Source organism: Glandiceps talaboti, chromosome 7 (genome assembly GCF_964340395.1).
Source record: "Glandiceps talaboti chromosome 7, keGlaTala1.1, whole genome shotgun sequence".
NCBI classification, from domain to species: Eukaryota; Metazoa; Hemichordata; class Enteropneusta; family Spengelidae; genus Glandiceps; species Glandiceps talaboti.
This window is the reverse complement of record NC_135555.1, coordinates 2,373,614-2,393,904: the sequence shown is the minus strand read 5'-3', so window position 1 is coordinate 2,393,904 and position 20,291 is coordinate 2,373,614. Positions and strand designations below refer to the sequence as shown.

At 34.7% G+C, this 20,291-nt stretch overlaps 1 protein-coding gene across 2 annotated transcripts; it reads right to left on the bottom strand.

Annotated features, from left to right (window-relative positions):
* Positions 1–785: 785 nt before the first annotated feature.
* LOC144437182 (cytochrome b5-like) lies at positions 786–16,280 on the bottom strand. 2 transcript variants are annotated; one of them, XM_078126065.1, is made up of 7 exons: positions 16,074–16,280; positions 14,488–14,524; positions 12,102–12,193; positions 6,212–6,241; positions 4,765–4,805; positions 4,315–4,363; positions 786–3,491 (listed from the first exon to the last, which is right to left on the bottom strand). In XM_078126065.1, the coding sequence occupies exons 1-6, from the start codon at positions 16,185–16,187 to the stop codon at positions 4,345–4,347; spliced, it is 333 nt and encodes a 110-aa protein (XP_077982191.1). In that variant the 5' UTR covers positions 16,188–16,280; the 3' UTR covers positions 786–3,491; positions 4,315–4,344. The 2 variants fall into 2 exon arrangements, with proteins under 2 accessions (XP_077982191.1, XP_077982190.1); XM_078126064.1 differs by lacking the exon at positions 4,315–4,363.
* Between the last annotated feature and the right edge of the window lie 4,011 nt (positions 16,281–20,291).

Here is a 20,291-nt window from a genome sequence, read left to right as displayed (position 1 = left end):
CATAGATACATAGATACATACAGACAGACTGACAGACATACATACATACATACATACATACATACATACATACATACATAGATACATACATATACATATTACATACATACATACATACAGACGGACGGACGGACGGACGGACGGACAGACGGACAGACGGACGGACAGACAGACAGACAGACAGACATACATACATACATACATACATACATACATACAGACAGACAGAGACAGACAAACAACCAGACTGATTGATTGATTGATTGATTGAAAGCTCAGAATTAATGACAGGATTCTAGTACATTCGATTGACAGCTCAGAATTAATGACAGGATTCTAGTACATGTATTTGATTTTGATACAATGAAAAGTTAATATTTGAAATCTGCCAATCTATTTCCCTCTGTATCAAAATGATATTTCATTTATCATGTCCATCTATTATCCCAAACCAGATTGATTTTAAGCCAGTCATATTTTAAAGTGTCCAAACTGACCTCACAGCATCAATTTTCGTTTCTTTAAAAGGATTTGAACAGCGCCCTCAAGTTAATCTACCGCATCAGAATGTGAACAGTAATCAATAGGCCATGGTTGGCTTCTTTTGCAAGTATAAAGCCAAATACAGTTTTCACACACACATGAATGTAGTAAAATGATGGGTCTTATTTCTTACTCTGGCATTCACTATTTTATATTTGCTTTGAATATAGATATTATCTTAGCAACAACTTTGTGTCCTGTTTTAGTGTAACTGAATGAATAACGACTCCAAATACAACAGATTTGATCCAATATAAAATGTGATTACATTTTAATATTCTAGTTCATGAAAGTTCAGCTGTAAGCCTGAATTAACATATTAAATTACAAACCAGGTGGTCATACAAAATCCACATTAGATGATAAGTGTAATTGTGATTGAAATAAGCAATGTCCCAGTGTAAGTGGACTGCAGTTGTGTCACTCCAAACCATTTTAACCTCAGAATGTTTAGTCTACAAGGTATGCCATGTAAGGGCGCCCTCACACATTGGCCAACATGTGAGGAGCAAGGCCGTTGAGGCTGGAGTGACATGACATTATCAATAGTCTACCAAATATATTGCTTTGAGTTGGAATAATTCTACAGTATGGCAGCCCTTCACAGGGACTCATAGTACTTTTCATGAACAAAAGTAAATATTTCTCAAAACCTTGTTTCAAGAATATCTGTATATTGAACTGATGATATTGGTCTCTCAAATTTCAACTGCATTACAATCATCATCTCCTGCCACTTTTTTTCTGATAACTGTTGTAGCATTTACAGAAATAAGCAAAGAATATAATAACTGAATAATACAAATACAAAAAGAAAATTTAATGTTGTACAAAGGTCAATATTATTGCCATCAAATGACATTGCTGGAACATATTAAAACCTTGTCATACACCCCTATATCTTGGTACAATCCTACTCTCTACTGTAGGTTTGGTCACACCATTATATAGAGATAGGGATGACAGGGTTCACTTCACTGTGAATTACTAGAACATTCTGTGGAATATTTTATTTTCAATAGGGAACTTGCAAACCCGCCATGTTGAATATTGCATCATGGGAAATGTGATGATAAATACTCATCAATTAGTATTGTAAACAATGTTGATACACTGTTTGTAAGAACATATGATCAATTCATAGTGGAAGGTTTATTTTATCGGTAGCTCAAGATTAGATATTATCATAACCACAGATAATCCCATAGTCCTTTGTGTCTGAGCATGCTCAGTCTGGATTGCAAGTTCCCTATTGGAATATCATACAGTATACTGCCAGGCTATGAGGGTACTAGTAAAGTAGACATTTATTTACCATCAGGCTTTTATGTAGTCACTACTTCCTGGGGCTGAAAGTTGATGTCTACTAGTGCCCGAATAAGGCCAGGTAATAAGTGTTTTATAACACACCAAATTCTCAGGTAAATATTCTTTTTATAGTCAAAGCAAATCCCGATTTGAGTTCCATGCTACATAAAATTTTGCCCTATGGAAAATGGAACGTGAAGCACCCTATATTCTTTACCTAGAAAATGGAAATCATATAAAGGCACTCTGCATACTTCTGTTTTCAGAGACAAGTCTGACAGAGACATAACCCTCTTGATAACAATGTATTGATTTGTCTGTCTGGGGGTAAAATATCCAATGTTTTGAAAATGAAATATTCAACAGCACATCTAGATGAGTTATTGGCCTGTTAGGGGCAAAAGATTCAATGTTTTGAAAGCGAAATATTCAACAGCAAATCTAGATGGGTTGATTAATTTACAGAATACATATATAAATGACTTTGTTGTAATTAGACAATTACACAGATGACACGGATATGTTCATTTCATATACACAAAATGTACACATCTTACAAAGCTGTTCCCCTAATGTCTTCCAATATGCCATATTCTGGTTACCATGGCAACCTTCTAGTCAGTGTCACAAGAGGGCTCCCACAAGGAAAAATGAGGGTCTAAGTCATGTTAGTACATAAAGCAGCCACCAATATGTGACTAGAAGCTCAACACTGAGCACTTCTAACAAATATGTGATCTGAATGAAACAAAGTTTGTATAAAAAATATTTTGTCGGGTTGAATGTAACCAACTTCTGCTCAAATATTTTGACTGGTTGAATGCAACCATCTTTTGCCTCAAAACACTGAGATTGAGAAATGATGATTTTTTCAAAGAAGGCTAGTACTATCATGGCCCTCACTTCTAGTCAAAAGACAACAGCACACCTAGTGGCCAAACTATACAATACCTTTGTCTTTCTGATAACCAGAATATGACGTACCCAAACTCTCAATTTAATACACTATTGTCTGCTTACACATGTACAGTTTGAAGACTTTTATTTCTGCAGGAATGTTATGAAATGTACACCTTACTTATGTTCTCAGTCAAAATGACTTTTTTGTTTCTTTAGATCTGTTATTTTGGTATACCAAAGTGAATAGTTATTATATTTTCAATTTTTGTTAAAATACATTTCAGATGTGTTACATTGTAAAGAACTAAATACACAGTAGGTGATCTATAACAGCTTTGTTTGTACATACATTGATTATATAACTGATGGAGGGCAGAGAGATCATTAATTACAGACTCTGCAGCATTTTCATAATTCGAGTTTCTTTGTCCTTTATCCCAAAAAACGAGTACTCAAAATAAAAAACAAGGAAGTACTTCTGTGAGGACCAACTGTAAAAATGAGCAAACTGGTGAAACTACTAAAATAAAACTCCAACAGGTTGTTATGTCTTCAAGTAGAGTAAAGAATGAATTTTGTTGACTGCAAGTACATATTGATTTTGTTGATCCCATTGGTCTGACCCCCCTCTAGGATGATAATGGTGGTTCTCTTAGACTGTTGGTGGATTGGTACAATAACGATACATAGCAGCAACTCCTAATGCTATAACAGCAGGTAAGACCCAAGTTGACCAGGCACTGCAAGGTGAAAAAAAAACACACATGGAGGCATTCAATATAATATGTCTTATGAGATTTTAATATCTCTTGACATATGGTAACTGCCTGTCAAAGACAGTACTTGTGGTTGATTTCCATGACTTTGGTTTTACAGTGTTTGGTCATTTCACAGCCAACTTGCTTTTCTACAAATTAGGTAAGGTGTAACCAATACACTTGTACATGTCATCATTCAAATACACATGTATGACACACCTGACAATGAGGGCAACCATAACATGCATGCATGTATAACATACAGCATATTTGTGATGGTATGGAGAATGCAATGAGGTAGCCTTAAAGCTTAATATGACGATAATGAGGTCTTATTCCACACCATGACTTTTTTGAAAAATGAAGTTCCTGAAAATGATAAATCTAGCAACTAGGTTGAAATGACAAACTTGAAGATTTTGGACTGACATTAGATCTTTGTAAGTAAAGATTAAGTCACGTATATCAACACTATGATTGGTGTAAAATTTACAAACCAAGACTTCGTTCGAAATTCTCTTTAAGACTCGTGAAGTCCACACAAACATTTTCAATCATAGTATTCAATTTGAATACAAATTTTCAATCATGTTTATTTTCAAGTAATCGTAAGAAAACACTTGTATATATAACAAATATTTTACAAAAATCATCACATAACATGATAAGGCCAACAGACTTAGAGATGTAAACACTCTAAACCATGACAACTGACATAACAAATCTAAATTTGTGTAAAACAAAAGTGTCAGAAATTAGACAATTGCGGGTGAAGATTGTGTCATGTAAGTAAGATTATGCCTACCTATGTGATGTGAGTTTGTGACGTCTTTGTCTAACTCATGATGCAATTGCTAGTGACAAAGATGGAAACAAAAAATGATAATACCATGCTGATTGGTTGAAATGGTGTCACATGACCAAAGCAAATGTAGTTCATGATTGGTTGATGTGTAATGTACAGTTTTGCCACCATGTTGGCTTTTCCCATAATGTCTTGCTATGTCAAATGTCACACATACACTACGTCAGAAAGATGGGGTTGTACGAAAGGTTATTAACGTCTTTCATAGCTCACTCAATTTTGAGACAGCTACCATATTTAGATAACAATCTGGCAGTCAATTAATACTCATCAGTAAATGAAGTGGCATTATTTACCATTTAACAAAAGGATTACACACAAATATTTTCTAGTCAATACTGACATAAACTTGATGAAGACAACACAATAAGATTTATAACAAATACTGACCTTTTCTTCATGTATGCAACATCTTCACCACTACCTTTCACCTAGAAGGTAGAACATATCAAACATAGTAAGATGTTATTTCCCAATATTTTTCTTTGTTCAGCCAGGGAAAATACAAGTGACCCATGGGGCCTTTGTCACTATGAGTTGCTAGACTTGTAGCGACAACCCTTACGTCATGAGTAGCTAGACTCGTAGCGACAACCCTTACGTCATGAGTTGCTAGACTTGTAGCGACAACCCTTACGTCATGAGTTGCTAGACTCGTAGCGACAACCCTTACGTCATGAGTTGCTAGACTCGTAGCGACAACCCTTACGTCATGAGTTGCTAGACTCGTAGCGACAACCCTTACGCCATGAGTATTTCCCAGCTGAATGATGAAAAATATGCAAATATCATAATTATACCACCACCAGTAATATCAAAGAAAGTCTGGGAAAGTAATGGCAATTTTGAATGTTTTGACTCATATTTCAAACACAGCAGAACCAGTGATGTAGACACATGTTGTCATGACCTAGAATGACCAGGGGTATCAATTCCATACATTTTTTTTTTCAACTTGTCTTGTGCATGGTATAGCACAAATTAAACAACTGATAAATCAGTCATCCAATTTCACAATTTTTCATGCATTTTTTAAGTGCAGCTCTTTACGTAGCTACGAATTTCATAAAATATGCTGTTCAAATATTCTATATTCATGACAATCCGACGTATGACCCATTTATGAAATCTGGTCCCCCTTCTATGACTGACACCCCCCCCCCCCCATCCACACCACCCCCACCCCCACAAAAAAACCACCCACCAGTGTTGCCAAAAAAAATTACAAATGACTTATTTAAAGTCTCTGCACAGAATACATTGCACTACCAGGAATTATTGTAAATTTATTCCTCTAAATAAAATGTATTTACATCTTTTACTTTGACCTGACCTAACTATATACAGAGTTCAGTCTTTATGGCCTGTTGTATAGGGGTACCCTTTACTTCCATGTGGACCATTACTATAAAGGGTCATACACACTTGGAAAGGAAATTTTTTTTCCATGTTTACCCTCATACAAAACCAAATGATAATATTATACAATATCATGTCAATCATTGCTTTGAAGTATGTAGACAGACAGACAGACATTCTCTGTCTCTCTTTCTCTCTCTCTCTCATATAAAGAGGGATATTGTTTTGTTCTGATTTTATACAGAATACAACTACAGGCAATCTTTCTGCGCTTACGATGATAGTGAAAAGGCAGGATTTGTCTACTGTAGCATTAGCTAAACATGCTCACACTTGTCATTCAATATAACATATTTCAGTATTCAGACAAACATTAATCACACTTGTATGCATTTATAACGGAGGTTCAGTTGTTCTCTCTCTCTCCAGTACTACTGATTTTGTGAACTCGTTATATATCTAGCCTAAATATACTTACGTCAACTGGTTTTATCTTGTCAAGGTCTTCCTGCAGAAAGACAAAACAAAAACATACAATTTATGTTAGAAATGATCATTTACAAGTCAATTGAATTCATATGTTGTGGCATCCTACACAAATAGTCATCCTATACAAAAATCCTACTTCATGTACCACGGAGTAACCGGAAGACCTATGGTGATCGTGCTTTCTCGCGTACCGCCCCCTTCGCTTTGAACAATGTCCCTCTAGAAGTGTGCCAGTCACCCAGCCTTGATATTTTTAAGAAGCGCATCAAGACTTATCTGTTTAGCAGAACCTACTGACATCTCTATATACCCACACTTTTGTAAAGCACCATTGAACATTGCTACGTAGTGGAGTTTGGCGCTATATTATAATATAAATCTCTTTGATTGATTGATTGATTGATTGATTGAAATAGTCGTAATTGTAATTGTCATTTAAGATTAAGAATGTATGTACATTTAGCATTGTAAAGAGTGCTGGGATGTAGTGCACTTTATAAGAAATTTAATTATTATTTATTGTTACACAAAATCAATAATTACATCTGTTTGTGTTTTTATGAATTACTGTTGTTTCATGATAAATATGAAGCATTGCTTACACTTGTTTACTTACTATCTCTATCACCATCACTAAAAGATGGACATCTGTAGCATAACATTTAGGCAAACTAAATTGACTTATTCGATGACATAAATTTTTGTTACATTCAGTGATTCAGATACTGTCGCTGACATGATCATGACTGATATCACAGAGAAACAAAATTTATAACTATAAATAATCTGCATAGACTCTGATGCATACTTTCGTTCAAACTTTTGGAGAAAGTATAGGATTGTCATGTATACTACAAGATAGTTGCTAGTTTAACATTATTTTATCTGTCTCTTTCTTGGTGTCTGTATGTTTTTTATATTTTTATGGGACATCTTGGTGGCCTGAATTAAAGAAATGTACATGTAATAATAAATAACAACTGCTACATGGGATTTCAGACCCATTCAATGGCACAAACTGATAAGACTATAATACAAGACTAGTTTTATGTAAGGATTATCTTCAGTTTGGACTATTTACATGTTTTCAAGTGTAACTTTGCCTATTGTACTAGCATAATATGGTGACATAAAATGAATGGACTATTGCAATTGTCTAGCCGCAATCATCCATTATACCTTTAGGAACATAGTCAAGGAACCTTCAGTAGTCTGGGACTATTCTAGTTTCACACAATACAAGGTGAATTATATAATGTGAACTGTACTTGGCAATTAGGAGACTGTAAGGATTTGTTGTGTAACTCCACTCTCTGCAGTCTTGCTCTGTATCATTCAAAGCATTGGCAAATGCAAGAGGGTGCCAAAACAAAGTGTACATTACACACTTGGCAATTGGGAGTCCTTTGCTTTGGCTATGATATGCCATTTATTTTATTTTTGGTATAAGAATGACAAATTTGAACAAAAATTAACCTACAGACAGATAGCTTGATTGCTAATTAACTTTCCAGTGAATGAGAAAGACCTATTTTGAAATGGTGTATGAACAAGTACCAAGCTAGCAGACATTCTATTTACATACCTACACATGTACAGACAGATACTATAGCTTGATTGCTAATATTAACATTTCCAGTGAATGAGAAAGACCTATTTCGAAATGGTGTATGAACAAGTCCCAAGCTAGCAGACATTCTATTGACATATCTTTTTCAACTCAATAAGTACATTTGTACATGTACTGTGACAGAAGCTGTGATGTCATATCTGTCTTTTGAACTTTGATCAAATAATACTATCAAGTACAGTATCATTCTACCAGTTAGTCCACAGACTTGTCATGGTTTTACTATCTCTAGACAGAGGCAGTAAGGTCATAACCAGTCATTGGGCTATCTACTAATTCACATTGGAATGAAAACAGATTTTCCCATTTCCATTTTGCCTGAAATTGCTGAATACACAACTAGTGGAAATCAGATTCATATATTCAAATATTACAGTAATTCATTTGGTATTCGTAATTACACGTAATATTCTGAACCAAACATACAAAAATATTAATGTTATATGTACAAACATTGTCATGTGAGTGATATATTTGTTCCCACCCTGCAGTATTGCAGAAGGGCAAATGTAATGTGTATTATTATGATAAAAGTTTGATGCAGAATCACCTTTAACAGTATATCTACATGTAGGCACCACTGCATAGTTGCGATGTTGACAGGTACTGTAATCTCAATTTGACAAATACCACTCACTTATCTTACTTTATATAATTACAATTCAGACTCAGCCTTTTTTGTAACATTGATAAAATTTTGAAATAAAAAAAGATCTGGGGGATGAAATTTGAGCAAAGAAAATCCAGAACATTGAACAAATGCTACAACTTGGTTATGTATGCAAAATGTACTGAAAGAATTCTGAATTACAAGTTTTACTTTATATCAGATTGATATGATTAACTATATGTTGTACACTTCACTGTATGGCATATGTTTGATATCAAAACAGTACAATGTGATGGCCATGCAATTTTAATCCTCAACTTTGACACTGACATCGTGTTTGATATAAATGTTGCTGTACTATATTAGAATTATATGTACCTGAGGTCTCTCTCTCGTCAATGCCTCAGTATTATTATCTTAGAATTATATGTACCTGAGGTTTCTCTCTCGTCAATGCCTCAGTAGTATTTATAATTACACATCTATCAAATTATAAGAGTTGACAAAGAACACTATACTTAGAATTCAAATACCATTTACTTTGGTAAGTAAGAAACTCTATGGGGCAAATCAGACAACATGGGTATCCCCAGAAGGAAGTTTATTTCAAGGAGAGACCAAGATTACAGGGGTTATTGTATTCTTTCAAGCATGTTACTAAAATAGCTAAGAGTGAAGTATTTGTTATATCTATTTAAACATAATCCAAATGTTGCCCATTTCACATTCCAAATTATAAACAGACTTTCATCATACTTGAATGGTTCATCGTAGACTCTGTACATTGTACTCCTGACATATATTAGCCTAGAGACATATCCATTTCATCACCACACAGTGACACTTGACTTTTTATTCACTGTCCTATATGAGACAGGGCAGTATGAATACTCCCACATAATGTACTAAACTCAACCCGTACTGAGCTGTGTAAAATTACCATAAAATAACTATTGCTCTTATAATATACACAGTTCTTTAATTAATAAGTTGACATGATTAAAACCAAAATCCATTCCTTTCATAGAATCCTGCTATTTCATTAGCTTTCACTCTTCTACCACTACATATGTACTACCCTAACCTGTGACCTTAACACTGGTGGATTTCAAATATGTGCTTGTAGAGAAGTCATAGATGAAATCCACTAATGCAAAGGTCCTACGCTACTACTACTACCCTATCATTTCTCCCCTGTCTATTTTAATTTAATCATAACTGGGTACTGACACAGTGACAGAGTAGCTGGTATATGATCTTTGGGTCTATCTGCACGTACACAACGTACAAGTATGACCTCTTCATGACCTGACAAACAATATCATTATCATGACAAAGACCATTCCACAAATGACGCCATAAGTCAAGTCTATAGGTACCACCAGTTTAACATTACTACAGCGAACTCTTTCATTTGGAACAGCAGTCATAGATTTTACCAGTATCATGTTTTTTTCATTTGTACTTTGATTGGTAGACTTTGGATATTTACATAGCTAACTGTTGCTATACATATTTCATTCATAGAGATTACCCTGTAATATCTCTTATGTTACATATCATGTGATACTAGTACAAACTGGTTCTCATTCTCTCATTTGAAAACAACAAGGGATAGAGTTATGGAAACATTATGGATAATCAAGACCAGTTTTTTTCCTGGATTTGAATAAAAATTCCTTGGTTAAGTTTTGGTTACCCCTTCCTACACATACACAGACCAAAGTTGACAAATTGGACTGCAAAATAAATTGTGTAAATGGTTGAAGTATCAATGAAATTAAGATTTGAACATCAGAATTCTGTGAATATTTTAATGCTTCTTCTTGGTTGTTTCTCACTAGTTTCTATTAAACAACTCCAGCGATCAGAAACTTTTGAAATAACATAAAGCATTTTCTGAATACAGGTAATAAAGCTATGAATTTTCATATTCCTGATTCTGCGTGACAAGATATTTGATTTCTAGTTAGTAGCATACAAATTGAATACATCTTTCTCCCTTTGCACTATTTCAATAATTTCATATCTGATATCATTATAACTCCAAGTAAACAGTCTGTTTTTGGCAGGTGGTTGAAAGTAGGCAGAATTAACCAGTTATCCACATTTTATCACGATTAAATAAACAGTATCATAAAATCTGTAAATTAGATAGGTTTACCCCTTTTGTCATGTCAGCAAGTTTCTAAGGCCACAGAACTACAGTATAGTGTAGTGAATACAAATTGCAATGCACTACAAGAGACTGTATGTACTGTGACCTAGTGACCGGACAATGTATATTTGTCAGTAATTTTCCATTCACTGTAAAGTAAACTGTCCCACAGTCACACGACATCGGTCTTACATTATCACTTCCAATCTGTTGAACACTTCATATGACACAGTGATTGATGTGATCAACTTATATCATTTTAACACAATTTTAATATGAATGTACATTATGGATCACTACCGATAATTGCATAAAATGTGCAGTATTCAACTTATGCTCTAAAGTGCCACATTTCAATTCCTGGCCATCACATTTTGAAAGGTTTCCATGTGATTATTCTGTTGTTCTGGGCCACTTTTTCTATACAGCAATAGTATTTCAAACTTAGATCTAATCTTAATCTGAAGTGGGCCTTTAATGGAACAAGTTAGACAAGGAATATTTGGAAGTGTGATATGGCTGACCGAGCTATCCATTGAATCACCAGAAACTATACAATAATCCCTTATAAGCTCTATTCTTAAACTTCATTCCGTCACCTCTGACTAACTTCATTCCGTGACTTCTGACTAACTTCACAAAAATGAAAATATAAATATTCTCGACTGCAAGACTATGGATATTTAAATTGCTGAAAAGAGTTTAGTCTCCTACAACTCTTCACAGATACCGGTTTGAAAATCTATTATATATTGGTCAGTCTTGCTAATGGTAATTGTAACAACAACATTCTGTAAAGACTGTTGCAAAAAAGAACAAAACGTAAATGTTGAGTTTTGTTGACTTTTACTGCAGTAGAGTTCGATTGCATTGCAGCTGTTTGTGATGGTACATGTAGGGAGCACCCTGAACATGACGTTACTCCATAGTTGAGAATACTATACTACTACACAATGATTTTCTTTACAAGCACGAAGCAAACAAAAAAGGGACAAAATGTATTACCGGTACATATAACATACAACATATACTTGGTACCCAATAAGTAAAAAGTAAATGAGCTGTATCAATGTCAAAATACAGCAATTATCACGAAATACCTAGAATATAATTCCTGTGTTTTTCTACACCATGGAATGGTTCATTTACCAACTTGGCTAAAGTGAATTGGATAAAAAATGTTTCAAGAATGATCTTGTCAGTGTCAGTTTAACAACAATTTGGATGACCACGTACACCAGGTACATGCAGACATCTGATCTCTTATTTGATCAACATTGATATTGCAAACAATAAGGTAGATATTAATCACACGACTTTGACTAGCCTACAAGATATGACATGAAAAAGTCAGATAGGTTAAACATTACGACTCTCAATACTCTGATTGGTGAGATGTCATGTGACCCAAGAGTGAGGTCACACCAAAAGGTCAATGTGTGTTTTCAATGCACTATTCGTCTGATTTCACAATAACTTACCTTCCGGATTTCTCCAATAAGATATTCTTTCATCATTTCACGTGCATCTGATGAGTGGCCTACATCTTCAAATGATTCTGTTGCATTATGTCCTGTAAATTCATATAAAATATTAATTTAGACATTTTATATTAATTAATTACTTTTTTCAGTCAATATTTCCTGAAACAAGATGACTTTTTCTTTCACATTATTCCATAAATTAATTATGGGAATATAAACATTACAGCATTAACATTTATTCTGTAATCAAGGTACAACGTCATCGCATCTGTGCCACCTAGCATTAAAGCCAGCAAATGAACAATTCAACGAAGTCTGTTGACCTGAACGGGTGAAATGTTACTTGTAAGAAATAAGAAGAACCTTTGGTTGTGATACAACAACTAATTGTTACTAGGTTTTACCGACATGATGAACATATCTAAGGATGACTACTAGTATATTTGTCATGTCTGTTACAGGTTTCATGTTCACTAAGCATATTTAGTCTGATGAACATATCTAAGGATGACTACTAGTATATTTGTCATGTCTGTTACAGGTTTCATGTTCATTAAGCATATTTAGTCTGATGAACATATCTAAGGATGACTACTAGTATATTTGTCATGTCTGTTACAGGTTTCATGTTCACTAAGCATATTTAGTCTGATGAACATATCTAAGGATGACTACTAGTATATTTGTCATGTCTGTTACAGGTTTCATGTTCATTAAGCATATTTAGTCTGATGAACATATCTAAGGATGACTACTAGTATATTTGTCATGTCTGTTACAGGTTTCATGTTCACTAAGCATATTTAGTCTGATGTACATTTATATGCCTTCTCGACTCCAATTTTAGATTTTTTTGGTTTATTCCATGAATGTGAACACAAGACCACTATGTATGTAATCTAGTGCTTAACTTGAAACCTGTAACAGAAATGAAATGTCTCACATCAAAACATCTGTTCAGGAAAGCTTTTAAAGAGTATCTACTTGACGAAATTTAAATATAATACATATTCTTGCATTGTTAGCTCGTTTTTGATATTTTCTCCCATTATATTTTTTCTTCTAGTTCTGTGTAGCCCTTATTGTTATTGATGCATATGAACCCTGAGGTGGAGCCAAACTTGATCAGCGAAAAGCTATTTTTTTGACTCCAAATTGCCAATCTGTTTATTTATTTCCTGTCATTTTGTAATTGTAACTTACTTTAAAAATTGGCAATAAAATGAATGAATGAATGAATGAACTTTGAAAGTCACAAGTGATCAATGTATTAATTTCAAATATTGTAAGATTTCCCATGGTTGAAAAGTAATCAGTGCTATGAAATGGTTGGCGTGGTTACTCCTTTGTAAGTAAAATTGACATGAACATTGTGGTTGTCATGGTTACTCATAAATTTGTAAGTAAAATTAGACAAAACAGTTTCAACTGACGAATTTCTGTATCAGCACAAAAGAGGTTATTAATCTTAGTTTTGACTGAGCTGATGTAATATGTACCTCCATATTGCACTTCATTTGGCGGCATGCAATAGGTTGTAACAATTCACCGTTCAAGTTTTATATCTACAGTTAAAATCACCAAAACTATATGAACAAGGAATCTTTTTAGATTTTACAATACCAATTTGTTAACACCAGCTGTAAAAGATTCAAATGTAGAAAAGATAGTTTGGGTGTTCACATATTACAAGCCATTCTATGAAATCTGAAATATTATTAATACTGCACTATACTAGCAAAATACCAAGGACAACTATCTGGTATGTCTAGAAACTGAATCACAACCAGCCCACGTGGGTATTGTAGTGCTATAAACACTCACGTGAACACAACTGACTGTACAAATACAAGAAATCATATACAACTGTCTGGATGCCTATTCTTGTATTGTTATCACTAAATAAGCATGACCTGCTGTCTCCCACACACAAACTATCCACTTCACAATCTACAACCTTAACAGTTCATGACATTCATGGGCTTTGTTTGAATAGAACTCTTTATCAATTCATGATTCAGTTTCTTGAAATCAAACAATGGCGCTGTGATACGATGCACTTACAGTTTGTCACTGGCGTTATCCCTCACAGATAACCAGCAAATTGCAATGTCTGCAGGAATGCATCAGTGTAGTAAATTGAGTGATCACTTACTAAATTCACAACTATATGTATTCCTTGTGATTGTCCAATGTTGGCATTGTAAGTAAGGTCATCATAAGTTGTTGGGCACCCAGCACTATATGATAGAGTACCTGATAAACTATGGGACGTTTACTTTATTTCTCCAAATCTCTTACAACTAACACAAGGTCACTGAAACCTTGAGACAGTGATAAGACTACCCTGATGTGGGGAAAAATCAACAAACCAAATAATTACCTCCTTGCTCTAAAAGAACTTCTTCTCCACCAGGATGCTGAAAAACACAAAATGTATGTTTGTAATTTCAGGATAATAAACACAAGAAAATTTCACATATTTCAATGGCAGTCTACTATAATTTAATATACTTCATTTTCTTTGACAACCCCGCAACTTATGTCATAATTATATAGTCAAAGTTTACCAAATGTCAGTGTTTTCATCACAGATTGCAAATATATTTGTACATGTATATAGTAGGTAAAATCTCAGATGACTGGTACAAAATCCACCAAACTTCGAGACCTGTTAACCCCATTTACATTCTAATGAAATGTATATTCGTACATACATACATATAGGAAACAAGAGTACATTTTACTAGGTCCTATAGATACCCCTCTATGTTGGTTTTCAATCCTTTAATAAAACTCTCACAAAATAAAAACATAAGGAAAAAAAATCAAACATACTCTTCATTTCTCTGACCAAACTAAAAATTCCTGAGCAGCTCATGCAAGTGGTGTTTCACACTAAACATAAAAATTATTTCTTATTTGTATTTCCTTCAAAATTATCTCAAATTCATTAGACAATAGTTAAATGTTTGTTATATTAAAACCATCATTACTGATGTGATGCAAATCCATAAATTGTTTACCCCAAACTCTTATTACTTCATTATTATTCATACTGATCAAAGGCCATAATGACTACTATTAATAGATATGGTACCATCAAATATCACAAGGGATACTTTACAAATAATACAATGGAAATCTTTAATATTTTAGCTAACACAACATTGTCTTTGTACTGACTTGCATGAGATATACTTATTGTACATTTATTTGTGTTCTATTTTCATGTGTATCTCAATATCTCACAAAACCCTAATGACTATGGTGTGGATATGTTTCTGTATCATAAAGTCTATGCAAATAAATTTAATGTTCTCTTGTACAGTACCCATCATAATTTGCTGGTTAGATATTTTAAACTTCATTTAGCAAACAACGTTATCTTTGTCACCATACACTGTTTCCCTTTACGTTTTGAGAACAAGTCCGAACCTCGTTAACCGCACGGTAAAGTGACAATCCATTTTTTATCAGTCTGCACGTGAAAACTATTCGATCAGCTGATAACAGCGCCCTTTGACCGAAGTCCGTGTGCTCATCAAAGGTGACTATGGGACGTGGTTGTAGCCACGTTCGACATATAATAACGGCGTTGTTGTTTTTTCAAGTTAACGATATATATAATATATATATCTATTCTTGCCTGAAGTCTAATTTCTGAGCTCTGTGGTAATAAATTTGTTTAAATTGCTCATAATGCCAAGTTATGTAACAGAATTCGTATGATGATGTAATCAAATTCTATGCTCCACTTCTCAAGTAACGCATTTCAGTTTCACCTTCAGCACTTCATCCTTTTGTTACGATTTAATGCATGGCGCTTGAAACATAAAATACCCTACATCAATATCTAAAATACCCCTAGATCAGAAAGACATATGTAGGTATGATAAGATTAACATATCTACAAAGATTTAGGTACCTGATGGGTTAAAATGCGAGTCAAGAAACGATAAAACTTACCTCTTCTATAAATTTTGTGAGATCGTAAATTTTGTTGTGAATTATCAGCCAAAGTGACTGGTTATTGTAGTTCTTTTCAACTTCTTCAAGGGAAATCTGCCTCAATTTAGACATGGTCAAACGTTGGGTGATTTCTTGGCCAAACGATGCTCACAGACACACAATCACGGGATAAATGATTTCTGGAACGCTCCCTGTCCTTTTAACCGGAAGTTAACCACAAATGTCAGATTATTTTCAGATTGAGATTCGCTCACATCTGAATCTTTGAATACAGGGATCTCAGTGGATGACGTAAAATCAGGGCTGACGTCAAATAAATGTTACAACCCGAGACTTTACTTTGATCCTACAAGTCAGAGACTTTAACAACATTTTCCTGTTTGCAGAGCTTAATACTTTGGGCACCAACAGTAAAGTTTATTATTGTACATATAAAACAGTAATCAAACAAGTTTCTGGACTGTCGACGCTATTTACAGTCATGGTGGCGACAATGACACTTGTTCTCGAACGGAGCATTTCTTTCATGATGGAAGATATACAAGTAGGACGGGGGGGGGGGGCTGAGAACATGTGTAGAGAAGTTGGGAAAGGGCTCGTTACGTTACCTGTAATCCAGTAAAAAGAAGATAGAGAGGACGAAAAGGAGAGGCAGAGAAGCATGAAGATGTTGTTTATTTTATTTCCAATAAATTGTTTAAATAAATGGTGATAGCATTTTATACTACGTTGTTCGGGTACGTGTGAGTGTTTAGTTATAATTTATTTGTTGTTTACATTTGTATTTGTTGTGAATTACTACCAACCATGGGTCTCCGGCTGTTGTTGCTAATGGTTACACATCGGAGATGATAAATGTTAAAGGCAGTCAAGTCAACCTGTAAGACATATTAGTCTATGCTATTTGGTCACCCAGTCCTCATGTGAACCCAGGAAAACATTAGTCTGGATGACCAGAATGTGGTTTCTGAAGGTACACTGTATAAATCGTAACGATCGATACTGCATAGGAACTAGACTAGGAAAACATACGAGTATAAACTTGTAAGCTCGTATGTATATAGTGCCTAAGCACTGTAAATTGATAATAAAGTACATATCCCGGATCGATTTTCCATCTTTTAGCAACTTATATCTACTAGTAGGTTTAAAATTTGCAGATTATGACTTTTAAACTTTAAAAACTTTAAAGCTCAGGAGAGTCCTGGTAACTATTGAATGGAGTTTTCGCCGGGACAGAAAGCCGGGGTTGAACTAAAGTTCAAATCTGCATGTCGATGTGTATCTTTGTATACGTGAGGTACCATCTCTCAATATGAATCTGAAAATGAATTCACCTGCGATACATGCGCAGTAGAGAAAAGCAGAAGAGTCCGACAGACTAATCTTTTCGTACGGTATAAAACTGATGATAGGGTGCAGCTAGCCATGACATACGAAATTACATTTCTAAATTCACCCCACCATTAAACGATTACCTTTGCAGCTCTACTTGAATCTAAAATGTTCCTTATTGAATTGATATTCATAATCAAATTATGACATATACTTTCAGATTTAATTACATAACATTCCCAAATAAGCTGACTGGTTGGTTGGTTGGTTGGTTGATTGGTTGATTGGTTGGTTGGTTGGTTGGTTGATTGGTTGGTTGGTTGGTTGGTTGGTTGGTTGGTTGGTTGGTTGGTTGGTTGGTTGATTGGTTGATTGGTTGGTTGGTTGGTTGGTTGGTTGGTTGGTTGGTCGGTCGGTTGATCGGTTGGTTGATCGGTTGGTTGGTTGGTTGGTTGGTTGGTTGGTTGGTTGGTTGGTTGGTTGGTTGGTTGGTTGGTTGGTTGATTGATTTCATTTCTAAGTTCGCTTTGCTGAGCTTAAATACACTGTCTCTGTCAATTGTTTCACAACTTGCGAGATTGGGGATAAAACAATAGAACACAGTTCCTGGCACGTTCGCAGAGTCGGGAACATCCGTTTTACACTAGAAGTATCAACACACCTGTACAACCTCAGTGAACTTCAGACCACTAAAATTAGTGGTCTAAGGTACAACCCACGAAAAAAACACCAGTGCATTTGCTTGCTCGTGGTACGGTAAATATATGTAAAGACATGCAATGTAATTAAACTCATGAACATAAACATGGATATATTGGCCTGTATACTATTTAAATAATATACTTTATGTTTCTATATATACTATCACAAGACTGTGTTGTTTGTATGGAAAGTATATATAGAAACTTCATTGTATATTATTTCAATAGTATACAGGCCCATATATACAATCATGTGTATATATATGTAGCTATCCATGCGTTTAAAATATTTTAACCAATGCATATTTTGTTTGTTTTGTTTTGTTTGTTTGTTTGTTTGTTTGTTTGTTTGTTTGTTTATTTATTTATTTGTTTGTTTGTTTGTTTGTTTGTTTGTTTGTTTGTTTGTAACGCGGGTCCTGGGCTCCCTGTAATATATGCTGATGTGGGTTTTCTTTCAAAATACTCTGTTTCACGTGTTTCTCCTTGAAATAACGAAACCGTGATATATTAGTTTTGGTATCATAGAATGTGGATAAAGAGGTTTGAGTCATCTTCTATATCTGTCAAGAAGTAGTGTAGATCTTGATGCAGTTCACTGACTTCGCTTCCTCTTTTGAGTTTAGTATACGTATCTTCTTTTTTCGGCTCAAATAGAATATAACCACAATACTACAATGAATATTGGGTACATTCGTATAGTGACAGAATAAGTTGTGGCGCCTAGCCTGTACTGAAAGATTCGCCGTTGTAGGCGCTATGTAAAACGACTCTTATAGGCTAAGTAGGTTGACCGCTGATTAGTACGTTGGAGCTCGGTTACCGCTGTCATGAAGCGAGCCATCAGCGGTGAGGCTGGGTAAAGGAAACTAGTAAGTGATAAAAAAAGATTACTTTTACTACATACATTTAGAGGGGAAACCCTTGAATCGCGGGAAATTTATATATGCGTTTACAGAGTATGTAATACTGACGTCATACCTCATGAAGTTGAAATGAAATTTCTGCGACGTAAGCAAGCTAATGGCGTGAAGCGATTTATATTATTGTATAGAATATTTCGAACTCTGAGATAGCCCACTGCACAATTGTTAAATAAATAAAAAGTAGAGATCAGGGGATTTTATTTACAATAGTGACCAGCTGTGTTGCAAGGGGGGGGGGGGTGAAAGATGGTTTCCTCGTGAGCCATTTTACAATTATTGCAGCTACTGATACCACAACAGCACAGAATTTTTTTTTCATCTTAGTTGTATCTTTAATAATCTTCCAGGATACATTATGTGTAAATAAAAATATGTCACTGAATCATGATCAGATGCAAAAACGTTTCAAGAGCTGGCAAGTTGTTTGTGTAGTAGGGTTGTAAATACCACAGGATAACCACGGTGTGACAAACAACACGGGTTGTCGTGTTTACAAAGTACAAATCGCTAGGCACAAATGCTCATTTTATTTTGCACACGTTTATGGGAGTAGAGAGAAGGACTAGACATAGACGTGTATCACACAATACGCTATTCATACAAGTTCGTTGTATAAACTCGTACATAATAACTACAGACCCTATAGAAAACTTGGATACAAACATTTTCTATAGTGCCGGGTTTGAGATAAAGAGCTGTCTTGATTTGCTCAGTGTCAATACCTGTCTGAAATTTGCACTTTCTGCAAATCAGGATAATATAATCTAAGTGAAACTTCTAAAGGGACAGAGAGCTGACACGAGGTGATCTGTGCCACTGATAAGTTACTTATCTGTGTCTGTGCCAAGGTAATATACAAATATTGATACTTTTGTATAGCATTTAGTAATAACAAAGATTGGAGAATGTGGGTTTAAATTTCTTTCGAACGTCGAAGCACATTATACGTATTACCATGTCTAGTGAATGGATATCTTATTTCAAAGAATGTTTGTATACTAATTACTATATTATTTTCGATCGATTATATACACGTAGGCCTAATGTGGGAAAGATATTTTTTACACCATGGAAGGGGAGATTGCATACCTCCATGTTCATACCATATACTGTATTCGCCAATCTTTGTTTATACCCTCCCACCTGACGAACCTCGAGCTCGACGTCGGTTCCATGGTGCATAGATCTAGTCTTTGTAAAAGTAGATTGTCTATAATTAATGCATATATAAAGTTCATCCCTCCACTTCCTAT